This window comes from Schistocerca serialis, chromosome 4 (assembly GCF_023864345.2).
Source record: "Schistocerca serialis cubense isolate TAMUIC-IGC-003099 chromosome 4, iqSchSeri2.2, whole genome shotgun sequence".
NCBI lineage: Eukaryota > Metazoa > Arthropoda > Insecta > Orthoptera > Acrididae > Schistocerca > Schistocerca serialis.
Window position 1 is genome coordinate 438,900,713 of NC_064641.1, and position 18,525 is coordinate 438,919,237.

At 37.9% G+C, this 18,525-nt stretch overlaps 1 protein-coding gene across 1 annotated transcript in view; it reads right to left on the bottom strand.

Annotated features, from left to right (window-relative positions):
* The window catches only part of LOC126475054 (Ca(2+)/calmodulin-responsive adenylate cyclase), a 375,710-nt gene that overhangs the window by 141,261 nt on the left and 215,924 nt on the right, over positions 1–18,525 (bottom strand). The window contains exons 14-16 of the mRNA XM_050102605.1: positions 11,225–11,503; positions 7,441–7,715; positions 3,381–3,501 (exon numbers count right to left, since the gene is read on the bottom strand). Coding sequence (XP_049958562.1) covers positions 3,381–3,501; positions 7,441–7,715; positions 11,225–11,503 — 675 coding nt within the window. The remainder of the gene's footprint in view (positions 1–3,380; positions 3,502–7,440; positions 7,716–11,224; positions 11,504–18,525) is intronic.

An 18,525-nucleotide genomic window follows, 5' to 3' on the forward strand; every position in this document is an offset into this window, starting at 1 on the left:
GTGTAAATGTACTAAAAGGAGTGGTTTTGTGGTGACAGATTATGAAAATGAGGCTAACAATTGTCTGACGAAGAAATAATGAAGTTAAAACCTGTGGGAAGCGGCTAAAAATGATCAGTGATGTGGGAAACACGGAAATGGATATAAAGCGAAAGTTATTAGAACTAGCCGAAATGGTTGTTTAATAGGTGAAAGGAACTGTTTGTGAACTAGATACGGTGGATTTTATAGCAGCGGTAGTGTTGAAAGCGGAAAAAAAAATTTTTTTTCTTGGTTATGGTTTGCACGTGGGTTACATATTATTGTGTATATATAGGTGGTTGGATATGGGTGTGTGTGCGAGTGTATACCCATGTGATTTACCAACTGACCTGCCTACACTGTGAAGCTTTCTATGTGGGAATGACCAGTAACAAACTGTCCATTCACATGAATTGACACAGGCAGACACTGTTTGTTGGTAATGAGGATCACCCTGTCTCTAAACATGCCTTGGTTCACGGCCAGCACATCTTGGCACAGTGTTACACCGTCCGGGTTATCTGGATACTTCCCACTAACACCAACCTGTCAGAACTCCGGAGATGGGAACTTGCCCTTCAGTGTATCCTCTCTTCTCGTTACCGGCCAGGCCTCAACCTCCGCTAATTTCAAGTTGCCGCCGCACATACCTCACCTGTCATTCAACAACATCTTGCCTACGTACTTCCGCCTTGACTGACATTTCTGCCCAAACTCTTTGCCTTTACAAATGTCTGCTTGTGTCTGTGTATGTGCGGATGGATACGTGTGTGTATGCGAGTGTATACCACCCCTTTTTTCCCCCTAAGGTAAGTCTTTCCGCTCCCGGGATTGGAATAACTCCTTACCCTCTCCCTTAAAACCCACATCCTTTCGTCTTTCCCTCTCCTTCCCTCTTTCCTGATGAAGCAGCCATTGGTTGCGAAAGCTAGAATTTTGTTTGTATGTTTGTGTTTTTTTGTGTGTCTATCGACCTGCCAGCGCTTTCGTTTGGTAAGTCACATCATCTTTGTTTTTAGATATATTTTTCCCACGTGGAATGTTTCCCTCTATTATATGTATATTTTATTATATATATATAACAAAAAATAATATTTGAATGTACAACAATTGCCAATGACAAATGTACATATTTTCGTACAAAATACAGTATGCCGATTGCATTTACGTACATATAAAGCATATAATCTTATTATTACATGATTGTTACGAAATATCATCACTGACAAATGCTAAAATGCATTATTCATATGGCAGGTCACATTATAATGATACAAATAACCACCTATGCATAAGACAATATTATATATAATATAATTGATGTATTAAAAGAAATGCACGTCTTTAGTAACACCGATACCATTAGTGATGGGCAATGTCTGAAATCATCTGGTAAAATGAACTAGTACCAATAATCAGCTTACATCAAAACATTGATTATTAATATGACATATTTATGATTTCAACAAGATGCTAAACACCAAATGTACAAACCATTAATAAGGGTCACCTTGCACTGAGCAAGAAAGTCGAGCAGTGTGTGGATAGACATTATCTTGCAGGAAAGTCCACTGTTCACTCTGGTACAGTTCTGGCAGTACCTGCCAATGCATTGCAGCAGTTGATTCAAAACTCCCTTGTAACACTTCCACATTGACATTTTGATCCTTGGGCAGAAATTCATCATCAATCAGTGTTGGAAAAGACAATCATTATTATCTTAATTGTAGATTTTGTCACCCGATTTTCCTTCTTGGAAGGTGGGGAAGCGAAAGGGCACCATGTTGCTGACTGCTGTTTGGTTTCCTTACCATACTGGTAGCACCAGGGCTCATCTCCCATAATGTGGATTCCGGTCAGATGTGTTGATGAGGTCTCCAAACATTTCCATCCAAGTTTGCTTGTGCTTGTCTGTCAGGCTTTGTGTTAGAAATTGGGCACAGATTTTCACATTTTCAAATGTTTGTGAACGATAGTGCTTACACTGTCTGTACTTACATTCAGTTCTTCTGCTCTCATTCTCAAAGACAGCCAACAATCATCCATGAGTACACATCACAATCGTTCTATGTTGTCTTGGAGTGTGCTTGTTGATGGTCAACCTGAATGCATCTCAGTCTCAAAACCTGTCTTTCCATCTCTAAAATGTTTAAACCACTCAAACACACCCTTTTACACACTTCTTCAACATTGTACACTGCACTAACATTCCACGAGTCTCTGTTGTTGTTTACCCTAATTTGAATCAAAACTTCATGTTAACACACTGCTTCATATTGTGCTCCATTTTGCAATGACATGAGTCCTCACACTGACTCTGTTAGCTTCACTGCTGCATGCACCACTGGTCACTTCTACAATTTGACATCTCTCTCAATGTGTATGCATAAGTGCCTCATCCTAACCAGTGCAGGTTTTAATGTATGGGATCATTCACGAGACTTTTCAGATGCACCTTGTATTAATGAAAACCTCTTCTTAGTTAGAGAACTATTTTTGATCCAAAAATGGCTGTTTTAGTGTGTACATCAACAAGATCATGCCTAGTGAAGCACTGCAGCACTGGACCAATGTTCTAGTTAGTGATAGCTTCATATTTTTAATACCAAAAGCAAGGTGCCATAAACATGAAAATGTCAGCAAAGTCAAAGAAGTGTTACATTTGGAATGGTTTATGAACACTAAAGTTGCCACCACAATTTGTAAATGACCTCTGATGGTACCACATCCTGCCATTTTCAATTCCATGGTATCTCGCTGTGGGTAAATACTTGAAAAAGTAACATTAACTGTTGTGTACAGAACTAAAATGTTTGTTGAAATGAAATTATGCCCCAAGACAAAAGCAAGAAACATTACACACTTAAGTCTCATTCTGGAGAAGGTCATTTTTGTGTGTATTAGCTCAGATTGGAGGTAGACAGTGGGGGGTAGGCTCTTCAGTGGAAACATCCCAGCATTTGCCTTCAATGACTTTGGGAAACTATCAAAAACTCAGTTCAAAGGCTGCATGTAGATTTGAACTACAGACATTCCGTCTAAGGGTGCAGTGCCTTAAATCACTGACACCTCACAGTCACTACAAGTTTCCTACAGTTTAAAAGTAATTTCCATCAGTCCTGGGTTCCTTTATGGAAAATATGACATTACTGATACACCATTTAACACTTTGATTGTCAGTTTCCATAAGAAATTGAAATCAAATCAAGGAACCAAACTGGAAATTCCAGGGATCTATATTTATCAGCTTTGGATATTGATCAGATGAACATATAGGAGAATTTACAGGATACTGCCACTGGATATGCACCACACATGCAGCTACTACTGAAATTTATATAGATAAATTAAGTACAAACCTGTATCTGCCACAGGAAATCAAGTCGAGCCGTCCATTCTACTTGTCGACCATGAATTATAACTGCTAATAAGAACATTAGAATGTAGACAACAGCAAGAGCGTGCTGTGGGACAACTGACCTGTTAAACAATAAAGTCATATAAATGATGAGCATAGGCTATGTATTTGCTCTGATAAACAAATTAACATCCATAGTAAAACCACAAACCACTTTGTATTATTATTCTATTTAAGGAAAAGAATTTGTTTCTTAGTTTCACTGTTCCTCACTGTACCATTCTAAAAAGCAAAATATTATTCCATACTACATTTTGGAAATTTGAAAGTATTCTTAGCATTCGCAGTGCAAAACTCTCACTGCAAGAGATTCTTTTATACATATCAACCTTATTAGAAAATGAGGGGTGGATGGGTTGATCTTTGTCATTAACAAAGTGGTGTAATGGTTCATACTGTGTGCACTTATTCAATAACAGGCAATCTCAAATTTCCATATCATGGAGATTGTGCCTTGAATATGGCCACGACTGCATATTTTCACAGCCTTGTCTAGCTGAGCTAATTCTCTGTCTTTAGTGACCCCTCCGCTGTCTGTACTTTCGATTTTAACTTTCTTTGTTGACTTTCAAACCTCACTGAAGTTTATGATGTGTTAATGTATATGTGCACAGCAGCAAGAAAAGAAGTGATACAATATCTGGAGGAACAACTATCAAAAATGAACTGAATAATATGAAGTTGTTTGCTGAAGAGAGAAAATTGGTAGCAAGTTGTTATAAGATGACTACAAAAATAGTAATGTTACAAAACACAAACAATCTTTCTGAAGCCCTTTGTCTTTCATCACTTGATGTATGGTTTTAACATACTCTCTCACATAGTCATCATTGATACCCATACTTTGAGAGATTGGATATGAGCCAATTTGTTGCATTGTCAGAGATGTGTCTTGCCTGAAATCCCAAACCACTATCTTACCATCCTTTCACCTACATTGTTGTCTTCAACACTCTTTGGACTTTGATATATCTGCAACTACAAAAACAAGTGAAGGCACTTGGTGTAATATCTGAATCTTAGGATGGATGCACTCCAAGAAGCAACCTCATGCAAGAAGTTTTAAAGACAAGTTTCTTGTGATGGCCATTTTCACAGCAGCTGTATATAAATTGAAGCACTTTAAAAGAAAAACTGCCTTTTGCATGCTACACTTTACTTTCTTTTTATTTAACTTGTGCACCCAGACATCTTTTGCCTTATTTACAAGGAATCTTCAGCGGGTGTCCAGAAATATTACATGATTTTTTCCATTTGATAGAACTACAACTACTATTACACTACTACTAAATGACTACATGAATATGCCTTAACCACTCACTGTTTACACTGATTGATCATACAATAGATAGAAATTCCAAACCGATGACAACAAATCCCATTTCTCTCCTAAGAATGTAAAGGAAAATAATAATAATAATAATAATAATAATAATAATAATTGTGTACCCCACTCATGGTTACCACAAATATTGGAAATATACAAAGTAGATCCTAAATTGATACAGTTCCTAAACATAGTAATGAAAAATTGGAAAACCACACTTAATATCCAAACAAATTCAAATAATATCACATCACAGCCAATACAGATTAAGCGTGGAATATACCAAGGAGACTCATTAAGTCCTTTCTGGTTCTGCTTTGCTCTAAACCCACTATCCAACACGCTAAATAATACAAATTATTGATACAATATTACTGGAACATACCCACACAAAATCACACATGGATGATCTAAAACTACTGGCAGCAACAAATCAACAACTCAACCAATTACTAAAGATAACAGAAGGATTCAGCAATGATATAAGTATGGCTTTTGGAACAGACAAATGTAAGAAAAATAGCATAGTCAAGGGAAAACATACTAAACAAGAAGATTACATAATGGATAACCACAGCGACTGCATAGAAGCGATGGAAAAAATGGACGCCTATAAATATCTAGGATACAGACAAAAAATAGGAATAGATAATACAAATATCAAAGAAGAACTAAAAGAAAAATATAGACAAAGACTAACAAAAATACTGAAAACAGAATTGACAGCAAGAAACAAGACAAAAGCTATAAATACCTATGCCATACCAATATTGACCTACTCATTTGGAGTAGTGAAATGGAGTAACACAGACCTAGAAGCACTCAATACACTTACACGATCACTATGCCACAAATATAGAATACATCACATACATTCAGCAACAGAAAGATTCACATTAAGCAGAAAGGAAGGAGGAAGGGAATTTATCGACATAAAAAACCTACATTATGGACAGGTAGACAATTTAAGAAAATTCTTTCTAGAACGAGCAGAAACTAGCAAAATACACAAGGCAATCACTCATATAAATACATCGGCTACACCACTGCAATTTCATAACCACTTCTACAACCCTTTAGATCACATAACATCAACAGACATGAAGAAAGTAAATTGGAAAAAGAAAACACTACATGGCAAGCACCCGTATCATCTAACACAGCCACACATCGATCAAGACGCATCCAACACATGGCTAAGAAAAGGCAATATATACAGTGAGACAGAAGGATTCATGATTGCAATACAGGATCAAACAATAAACACCAGGTATTACAGCAAGCATATTATTAAAGATCCCAATACCACAACGGATAAATGCAGACTTTGTAAACAACAAATAGAAACAGTAGATCACATCACAAGCGGATGTACAATACTAGCAAATACAGAATACCCCAGAAGACATGACAATGTCGCAAAAATAATACATCAACAGCTTGCCTTACAACATAAACTTTTAAAACAACACATTCCTACATACAAGTATACACCACAAAATGTACTGGAGAATGATGAATACAAATTATACTGGAACAGAACCATTATAACAGATAAAAAAACGCCACATAACAAACCTGACATCATACTCACCAGTAAAAAGAAGAAATTAACACAACTAATCGAAATATCCATACCCAATACAACAAATATACAAAAGAAAACAGGAGAAAAAATTGAAAAATACATCCAACTGGCTGAGGAAGTCAAAGACATGTGGCATCAGGATAAAGTTGACATCATACCAATTATAGTATCAACTACGGGAGTCATACCACACAATATCCACCAGTACATCAATGCAATACAGCTACATCCAAACATATATATACAGCTACAGAAATCCGTAATTATTGATACATGTTCAATTACCCGAAAGTTCCTAAATGCAATATAACACATACCTTACAGTTAAAAGGAAGTGACGCTTGATCAAGGTCCGCGTCACTCCATTTTTAACCGGACTTAACGTCTGAGAAAGTGAAGATAATAATTGAAAAATAGATTATAAAATAAACACACACACACACACACACACACACACACACACACACACACACACACGCACACACAGAACACTTACATCAACACACATACAAACGAAAACAACTGAAAGCAAATGCTGAGAAAGTTGGCAACACATAGAAACAAATGACATTACAGACACAAAAAAGGCAGTTACAGTGCTATATTTAAAAAATAGCAACCTTCAGGGAAACTGCGAGTTTTCAACCAGTTCGCCACATGGGAGAAAGCTGTTTGTCTTACAAAAAAAAATCAAATAGTTGCTGACCAGTAAGTAATTTTTCATTTTATTATAAAAAACTTCAATGAACTGTTTTAAATCTATAACTTATATGTGCGAATGATAACCTGTATGTGCAAACAAAAAAAGTCATGTAATATTTCAGCGCATCCACTGAAGATGGTTTGTAAATAAGACAAAACGCATCGTGATGCACAGGTTGAATTCCCCAACTTTTTCCCAAGTTCACATTTTTCTTTTTCTTCTACCCTGAAAACATATTAAATATAACAAATTTGCATATGTATAAAATTTCATCTATTGTTAACCAATACTTAAAATAAAAGCTCATCGGATACATGACCAGCAGCATGTACAAAATGAATGGAAGATGTTACTGATACTTAGGGCAATAAATTATAACATACCCAACACGTTCATCATAGCAGTCAAATAGTGAGCGATGGGAGACTTCGATGAGGAGAATATAAACAGTTGCCATAGCAACAAGAAGTATTCCCTTGACGAGAATTGGAAGCCGCAGGAAAACAGCAACTGCAAGATACCCCAGTGTACATGAGAGAACCACGTACTGCGGCAATGGGCATGCTCTGTGATCTTGCCCTACACCAGCACCATCTAGTGTAACATTGGCGGTTGCACCAAGCCGACACGGCTGCAGTGCATCAGCACGACAGGTAAACTGCAACATTAAGGAAAATGGCAGATCTTAGATCTGAGAAAAGAAGATTTTGTAAATCTGGAATGCATTTACTTAAAAAAGGAATCACTGAAGTAACATCAGGAAACAAATCAATTTATTTATCAGAGATGCGAAAACTTATGAAAAGTGGTTATTTAAGACTGGAAAGTTTTCTTTGTGCTTCTACTTACAGAACACACAGAATTTTTAAATATGGAAAATAATTTAATAACACAAGCAACAATAACAGCTGACAACAATCAATATGTACTGAAGGCAGACATTGCGCTTAGCTTACTGGCTAAACAGGTTGCTTAGATTTCATTTGTGAGTGCATGAGAGGGAGAGGAAAATGTGGAAAGGAAAGGAAAGGAAAACAGAGAACGGTTGGAAATTGGAAATGGAACACAGATTAATAACTGACTCCTCAGTGCATTGCTTAGAAACCATTATGGCTGATTGCAGGAATTGAACAAATCTTATGTAGTGGAATATAGAGATGAGTGATATTCCATACAGCATTTGTAGAATGCTCTTTAGGTATCCTGCTGTCAGAAACTAACTACAAAGGGAATCTTGATGCTGCAATCTATAAGAAATTCTTCAAATAAGCAAGTCACTATAAGTACACTCACTAATTTCATCCCAATCACATACTTTGGTTTTACAAAACAGTTACAAAATTTTAAGATAGTCATAAGACACAGTACAAGACACCAGCCTTGATTCATCTGTATTGAAACATATTTTCCATTTAGCAATATCCAGCAGTGTTTATGCTTAATGACAATATTTACTTATGTATAAATACCTGTGTCAGCCAACCACAATGCACTGCTTCAACCTGTATAAATTTTTATTTTTGTTCTCCTTGTTGTTAACTGTATTTACCTTTCTTGAATGTAGCTTTTAGTTTTCTCCCTCTCCTTTTGTACACATTTCTCACTTCAGCATAATCAACCATTATTCTCCCAAAAACATAGTGATGTCCCCCAAAAAATTCATTGACTTCTTGACAACTTCTATACTTCAGATTTGTAACTATAAATTGTCTTTATAGCTTAATGGAAGCTCTAAATGTCTCACCCTTACCCTCACAATACCTCTGTTTCCTCTTGCTTTCTATCTTCCATTTCAGTCTTCCACTATTACAAAAAAAAATCCTCTTGTTTTGAATGCTCAAGATTCAAATTTTATTTGAGACAAACAGACTACATCAGTTTACGAATCAATTATTCAAATTCTGTGGCATAAGATAGTTATTGTTATAACATCATGCTCTTTCAGAATTAAAAATAAAAAGTGGACCGTGTGACAGCACTGCTGAGACCTGGGGGGTTATTATTTAATGATGAAATGGAAGAAAGGACTGGAGGAAATGAAATTGTTCTAGAATTAGCTAGAGAACTCTCTCAAAAATTTCAGCTAAAAGAGCAAGAGCAGGGCAAGATAGGACAAAGTAACCTGTGGCTGTGTACAACATTTGTGCCTGCTGCTTGAATAGCACAGTTTCCTCTAACTCTTCCTTGAATTTTGTCACAGCAGAAATTCCCAGATTTTACTAGATAATGAATCTGTTACTTTTTGCACATATCTACTAATCAGAAGCCATATGGAAGAGAACTTTTTCTCTATCTTTCTTATGAAACTAATAATAACAACATACATTTTTAAAAGAAAGTATATACTGAAAATTATAATGTTAATACTAACTGAATTTTATATGAACTGAGGGAAATGCAACTACTTACATACCTCTAGCAGACTGATCACTGGAGCAGAGTCAGTAGTACATACATTCACAAACGCAACCAAACAGTCACCGAAACACAAACTCATTTTGGAGTACGTGTAGCTGTGTGTATGAATGTGTGTTTTATAGCTGGAGAAGAAGCTGGTACTCGAAAACCAGTGCGAATACAGTTTGCTGTTATGTGTCACTGTCCTGCATCCATTGATCTGCTGTATGTGAATAGTTGCATTTCCCTTATTTTACTTATTTCTCCAGGCAGGAATTTCTTCCATAAAAGGTAACAATATTATGCAGACATTATATTGTGGCAGTCGGCCACGACTGTAAACAAAGAGAAGTCACAATGCCGAAGGGGAGAGGAACAGTGAGTGGCAATAAACCCTACCTCCCTCTCGTAGGAATTTCCATTATTGTTTTATAAATTAATTGTAATCATTATGCAGACACTATATCATGGCAGTTTTAGGTGGGGAGTGTTTTGAACTATGGTTGCATAAGGTACAGGTAGAGGTCGAACCTGAACTACCACTACCAAACGCAATTGCACTACAGCCCCTACCAAATGCTTTGTGTACCCCAATTTGCTTTGTGTTGTGGATTGCCCGTTTTCTTTTTCTTTTTCTCTTTTCCCCAAAATGGGTGAACAGACTGGTACTGGTGCGTAAAGGGAGTCAAATGTGACTCTCATAACAACAAAAGGAATCAGCGATCCCTGTTACTTTTATGTCAGATCTGCTTTTGAGAAAGCACACAACACAGACATAAGATGACAGCCCTATGAGAGGGAGGTGGGGCTTATTGCCCCGTACTCTGTTTCTTCCCTTGGGCAGTCTTAAGTTCTCATTTGTTTATGGGCACAGCCAACTACCACAATGTACTGTCCACATAATATTGTTAGTTATTATGGAAGAAACTAGTTCAGAAGACATTTAGAGGACCACAAATAAAAATGTGATTGTAATCAGAGCATGATCAGAAAATGACAAGTGAGCAGCATGTGAAATGTCACGAGTGCTGCAGATGTATAGCCAATGTATAAATGATGCTACTGCTGTGATAAGTTAGTATAATTATCATTGTACAAATGGTTTTTTTTATGTACTGATGTTAGTTTCTCTCAACTACCCAATGTTTCACGTCACCTTATGAATATTGTAAAACATATCAACAGTGACAAAGGAACTGGGATCCATGTAATTGAGCATAACAGTGTAAAACTAATGGAACTACCAGCACTACTGAGAACTTTCACTTTTTTCTTCTACGAGCTGTGCAGTTTTTATTGCAACGTATATTACATAAGAAAAATGACAACTTAAACTGACTGGACAGATGTAATACAGCATTTCTGATTAAATAATATAATGCATGTCATAGAGTTTAATCTTTTAGTGTGACTGCCCCAAATCACTGCAAAGTCTTTAGCACTATCTCATGTATGTTTAGAGAAAAACACTGAATAATGTTGTCTCTGAAACAATGTAATCACAATGAATCACATGGTGGTTGCAAAAAGAAAAAAAATCTATATCAATTTCTCAATTCTCAGCCTCAAAAAATGATAAAGTGGAGAAATTTTCAGTGTCAATCATTTCTACTCATCTTCACACACCTGGAAACACCTTTATGTCACTTTCTTACAAAAATTAAAAAAAAAAAAAAATCAAGATCCTGCAAAAAAGGAAGGATGAGAAAATACACTGAAATTAGTAAAATAAATTTTATAAACAGTACCAGGTAGCCTGCAGATACTCACAACATTGACTTGGGCCACAGTGTACAGCAACACAATAGTGAAGACTGTAATGGCGAGACGCAGTGTGAAGCTCTGTGAGATATCCCAGAGGATCCAGCGAAGGCGCACGGCAAGTAACAGCATGAGTACAACCGCAACCCACACGAATGCTGTGAGGAAGAGCAGCAGCAGAATGATGGTCTGTGGCAGCACCACAGCCTGCAGGCCTCCCAGCAGCAGCAACAGCACCAGGGAGCAGGCTAGCGAACTGCTGAATCCCACATCTGCATCTTCGTGGTACTAGGGAATGTGAGCAGAACCCATAAAGTTTCACGAACTTCAACAAATACAACAGTTCAAATTACAGACTGAATGTTTATTCAAAGACAAAGCAGTGTGTTAAAAATGAAAACCAGATTTTACAGTTCAGAGCATATTGTTAGAAAAAAATGTCTAACGACCAACCTAGGCATGTTGCTCTCACAGGGTTGACAGAGAAGCTGCCATACCCTTCACAGGGCTACAGTTACTTATCGTTGTGCCCATAAGTCAGGTACATCCTATATACAACCATTTTTATTGCCCCCTCCCCCTGATGGTATTCCACTGGCTACCCAATTTATATAATATCCTACTCCATCCTTACACCACACCTACTCCAAACTCCTTGACATATCAGTCACACCACAGTGCAAGACCTGCCCAATGTCTCCTCACAGGATATCGATTCCCAGTCCACTCACGGGCCTATCCTGTTCTATAAAGATACTGAGCTACTTGTGAAAGCAGTCATATTTTATACAAACTCAACAGTAATTTCTGCACATAATTTTAAGCGGACATGAGAATCAACAAGTTGTACACCCAAATGAATTACCATCGCCAAATGGTAGCCAAGAGAAGGAAGATTGTGTTTAACGTACCATTGACATCAAGGTCATTAGAGATGGAGCACAAGCTCAGATTGTGTCAAAGATGGAGATGGAAATCACCAAGCCCTTACAAAGGGACCGTTCTTAACTTTACCTGGAGTGATTTAGGGAAATCATGGAAAACCTAAATCTGGATGCCAGGCATAGTTTGAGCTGTCATCCTGCCAAATGCAAATCTGGTGTGCTAATCATTGCACCACCTTGCTCAGCCCACACTGTAGCCAAACAGAGTTGACCACCCAGTGACAGAACACATTGCTGAGAACAACCATGCCATATGGATTCTCCTGCAAATATCAAATTATGTGGATTACATAAAAAAGAAGGGTAAACCTGTCCTCGATATCTACTAGCTCCTGTCCAGTCACCTATCATAACCTCCTCCCTACAGTCTCAATCTTCCCCTGCTCTATCTTTCTTCCCAACTCAATCCATGATGTAATAATTATACATTAAGAGAACCACAAAGAAGTGAAATTCTCAGCCAAGTTCTGGAGTTGACAGTCGTGTGCGTGAGGTGTGGTTCTCTGTGACTGAATGGTGTGTATTTCTCTTTTTCTGATGAGGTCTGTGGGCAAAAGTTTATGTGTAAGTATCTTTTAATTGTGCCAATCAGCAATTTAATTGTTACCTTTATGGTAAATAGCAAATTATCTTATCCTACAATGCTGATATTCCTTCCTGGAGTTTCTACTTTTAAAATGCTGACAAATACTTCTTTATTATGACAGGTTTTAGTCCTAAGACCTGATAATACATTTACATATAATGTGAACACCTGTAATACGAGGTGCATTCAAGTTCTAAGGCCTCCGATTTTTTTTCTAATTAACTAGTCACCCGAAATCGATGAAACTGGCGTTACTTCTCGATGTAATCGCCCTGCAGACATACACATTTTTCACAACGCTGACGCCATGATTCCATGGCAGCGGTGAAGGCTTCTTTAGGAATCTGTTTTGACCACTGGAAAATCGCACGGCTGGTGAATGTGCGGCCACGGAGAGTGTCTTTCATTGTTGGAAAAAGCCAAAAGTCACTAGGAGCCAGGTCAGGTGAGTAGGGAGCATGAGGAATCACTTCAAAGCTGTTATCACGAAGAAACTGTTGCGTAACGTTAGCTCGATGTGCGGGTGCGTTGTCTTGGTGAAACAGCACATGCGCAGCCCTTCCGCAATGTTTTTGTTGCAGTGCAGGAAGGAATTTGTTCTTCAAAACATTTTCGTAGGATGCACCTGTTACCGTAGTGCCCTTTGGAACACAATGGGTAAGGATTACGCCCTCGCTGTCCCAGAACATGGACACCATCATTTTTTCAGCACTGGCGGTTACCCGAAATATTTTTGGTGGCGGTGAATCTGGGTGCTTCCATTGAGCTGACTGGTGCTTTGTTTCTGGATTGAAAAATGGCATCCACGTCTTATCCATTGTCACAACCGACGAAGAGAAAGTCCCATTCGTGCTGTCATTGCGCGTCAACATTGCTTGGCAACATGCCACACGGGCAGCCATGTGGTCGTCTGTCAGCATTCGTGGCACCCACCTGGATGACACTTTTCGCATTTTCAGGTTGTCATGCAGGATTGTGTGCACAGAACCCACAGAAATGCCAACTCTGGAGGCGATCTGTTCAACAGTCATTCGGCAATCCCCCAAAACAATTCTCTCCACCTTCTTGATCATGTCGTCAGACCAGCTTGTGTGAGCCCGAGGTTGTTTCGGTTTGTTGTCACACGATGTTCATTAAACTGTCGCACCCATGAACGCACTTTTGACACATCCATAACTCCATCACCACATGTCTCCTTCAACCGTCGATGAATTTCAATTGGTTTCACACCATGCAAATTCAGAAAACAAATGATTGCATGCTGTTCAAGTAAGGAAAACGTCGTCATTTTAAATATCTAAAACAGTTCTCATTCTCGCTGCTGGCGGTAAAATTCCGTCTGCCATACGGTGCTGCCATCTCTGGGACGTATTGACAATGAATGCGGCCTCATTTTAAAACAATGCGCAGGTTTCTATCTCTTTCCACTCCGGAGAAAAAAAATCGGAGGCTTTAGAACTCGAATGCACCTCGTATTGTAAAAATGGTTCAAGATGTCAAAACAAAGTTTTAAAAAAGTGACTGTAAGCATATGGATGAGTATTTTGATATATAAAAATATTCTAAATTTCTTTTCCTACTGTGAGTATGAAATGCCTTTGATTTTATAAAGACATTTGAATGCTTATATTTAAACCTTTTACTGCTTTCTGTGGAGCTTTCCATAAAAATGCCTACGAAATCTTCAACACATTGTTATGCGTTACACAGTTAGTACTGTGCTGCTACCTTTGCCCCTTCTGTCCAACAAAACTGGCTAGCTCCTTTTGCAAAAACATGCAGTGAAAACATAAACAATCATGAAATGAGTATATTTTTTCTTCAAGTGCTATAGTATGTAAACTATAAAAAGTACAACCCTCTCATTATGAAAAACAGAAGCTGCTCCAATATCTTAGGACTAAAAGCAGTAACAACCATTAATGATTCATTAAAAAACTTCTAAATTCATAGGTGTGGGTTTCTTGCTGTGACCAGTGTCAGTTTCTATACAATTCTTCTGGGTTGTTTGTCATGGTACATTGCAAAACGAGCCAACACTTCCACTGAAACATTTGTGTGTTCTAAAATAAGAGACAATCAACAACTCAGCAGAATTTTATGGAAATTTAGATCTATCAGTTAACAAAAACGTCATTCATATACAGGGTGTTACAAAAAGGTACGGCCAAACTTTCAGGAAATATTCCTCACACACGAAGAAAGAAAATATGTTATGTGGACATGTGTCCGGAAATGCTTACTTTCCACGTTAGAGCTCATTTTATTACTTCTCTTCAAATCACATTAATCATGGAATGGAAACACACTGCAACAGAACGTACCAGCTTGACTTCAAACACTTTGTTACAGGAAAGGTTCAAAATGTCCTCCGTTAGCGAGGATACATGGATCCACCCTACGTCGCATGGAATCCCTGATACGCTGATGCAGCCCTGGAGAATGGCGTATTGCATCACAGCCGTCCACAATACGAGCACGAAGAGTCTCTACATTTGGTACCGGGATTGCGTAGACAAGAGCTTTCAAATGCCCCCATAAATGGAAGTCAAGAGTGTTGAGGTCAGGAGAGCGTGCAGGCCATGGAATTGGTCCACCTCTACCAATCCATCGGTCACCGAATCTGTTGTTGAGAAGCGTACGAACACTTCGACTGAAATGTGCAGGAGCTCCATCATGCATGAACCACATGTTGTGTCGTACTTGTAAAGGCACATGTTCTAGCAGCACAGGTAGAGTATCCCGTATGAAATCATGGCGGTGAATCGAGAAAGTACAGTACATACTGACGAAACTAAAATGAGCTCTAACATGGAAATTAAGCATTTCCGGACACATGTCCACATAACATCTTTTCTTTATTTGTGTGTGAGGAATGCTTCCTGAAAGTTTGGCCGTACCTTTTTGTAACACCCTGTATAACAAATTATTAGATGGGATACTCTGTATAAACTGATATATGTATTACAACTTTTATTTCTGTAGTAACACATACACTGCATATATATGAAGTCTCATCATTTCATGGTGCTGACAATTATCTTCAAATAGACTATTTATCAAAAGAACTAACTATGTCCATGACATGTGCTATACAGAACTCCTCAGAAACTCCACCCGCACACCTGATTGACATACAGATGGCTAGTGAATATGAGTAAGGCAGTGTGGGCCCAGTAGAATACATGTAAGTTATGCCATCCAAACTATTTCTCACAAGGGAACCTCCCCATCGGACCCCCCTCAGATTTAGTTACAAGTTGGCACAGTGGATAGGCCTTGAAAAACTGAACACAAATCCATCAAGAAAACAGGAAGAAGTTGTGTGGAACTATGAAAAAAATAAGCAAAATATACAAGCTGAGTAGTCCATGCGCAAGATACACAACATCAAGGGTCGTACAAGCTCAGGAGAGGCGTGGTCCCGTGGTTAGCGTGAGCAGCTGCGGTACGAGAGGTCCTTGGTTCAAGTCTTCTCTCGAGTGAAAAGTTTAATTTTTTATTTTCAGTTTATGTGACAAACTCTTATGTTTTCATCACTTTTTTGGGAGTCATTATCACATCCACAAGAAAACCTAAATCGGGCAAGGTAGAAGAATCTTTTTACCCTTTCGCCAAGTGTACAAGTTAGGTGGGTCGATAACATATTCTTGTCATGCCGTCACCAGTGTCGCATATAATATATCAGACGTGTTTTCCTGTGGAGGAATCGGTTGACCTATGACCTTGCGATCAAATGTTTTCGGTTCCCATTAGAGAGGCACGTCCTTTCGTCTACTAATCGCACGGTTTTGCGGTGCGGTCGCAAAACACACACACTAAACTTATTACAGTGAACAGAGAATTCAATGAACGAACGGACAGATCATAGCTTTGCGAAAATAAAGATAGTAATCTTTTCACTCGAGGGAAGACTTGAACCAAGGACCACTTGTTTCGCAGCCGCTCACGCTAACCACAGGACCACGGTGCTCGTAAGATCATACTGTCCTTGATGTTGCCCATCTTTCACATGGACTACTCAGTTTGTATACTTTGTTTATTCTTTTCATGGTTCCACACAACTTCTTCCTGTTTTCTCGATTGATCTGTGTTCAGTTTTTCAAGGCCTATCCACTGTGCCAACTTATAACTAAATCTGAGGGGGTGCGATGGGGAGGTTCCCTTGTCAGTAACTGCTATTCTTTGTGTTAACAATCATCTACGTTTGCCTTCCTATCGCAAAACATTTTGTGTAAGAATTACCTATATCTCTGTCTCCTATAACATAAATTTTATGATTTTGTTTGAAAGTGATTCACTGTGGTTATGAATGGATATAGAAATAATGTACAAACTTGGTGCAATTCAAATATGTATAGCTCACAGTGAATATGTTACTATTAACAGGCATGGGCCATTATGAAATGAATAGGTAGCCTACTGAAAAGAAATGCACCTGAACCATGCTGAGGAATTCACACTATTGCAAGGTATCCTTGTATTTCTGGGGGTCTTTGGTTTATATGGGGTTGAGTAGAGGCATTTGGTGAATGGTTCTTGAGACTAGTGTGTCAACCAGAATGGTGCAAGTGTTAGACTTTAAGGCAGTAATCTGACAAATAACCAAAGGAGAAGAAAATTTATATGTTTGGATTCATTTGCAGTCAAGAACACGTTTTGACTTAATTGTGGTGTCGGAAGCATTTATTACTCCAAATGTCCAAAGCAAAGAGTGGCTCAATATTTAAATATTTGGTATGCACTCTCCCGCCACAATACCTTACACACGGTGATCAGTGACTCACAATCTTTGTTTAAAAATGTAGGTGGGACAGAAAAAACAGAGTGTGATATTTAAAATAAATAATAATAATAACCCACTATCCAACATTCTAAATAATACAAATTATGGATATAATATTACTGGAACATACTCACACAAAATCACACATTTGCTATACATGGATTATCTAAAAGTACTGGCAGCAACAAATCAACAACTCAACCAATTACTAAAGATAACAGGATATAAATATGGCTTTTGGAACAGACAAATGTAAGAAAAATAGCATAGTCAAGGGAAAACACACTAAACAAGAAGATTACATATTGGATAACCGCAGCGACTGAATAGAAGTGATGGAAAAAACAGATGCCTATAAATATCTAGGATACAGACAAAAAATAGGAATAGATAATACAAATATTAAAGAATAACTAAAAGAAAAATATAGACAAAGACTAACAAAAATACCGAAAACAGAATTGACAGCAAGAAACAAGACAAAAGCTATAAATACTTATGCTATACCAATATTGACCTATTCATTTGGAGTAGTGAAATGGAGTAACACAGACCTAGAAGCACTCAATACACTTACACGATCACTATGCCACAAATATAGAATACATCACATACATTCAGCAACAGAAAGATTCACATTAAGCAGAAAGGAAGGAGGAAGGCGATTTATCGACATAAAAAACCTACATTATGGACAGGTAGACAATTTAAGAAAATTCTTTCTAGAACAAGCAGAAACTAGCAAAATACACAAAGCAACCGCTCATATAAATACATTGCCTACATCACTGCAATTTCATAACCACTTCTACAACCCTTTAGATCACATAACATCAACAGATACGAAGAAAGTAAATTGGAAAAAGAAAACACTACATGGCAAGCACCCGTATCATCTAACACAGCCACACATCGATCAAGATGCATCCAACACATGGCTAAGAAAAGGCAATATATACAGTGAGACGGAAGGATTCATGATTGCAATACAGGA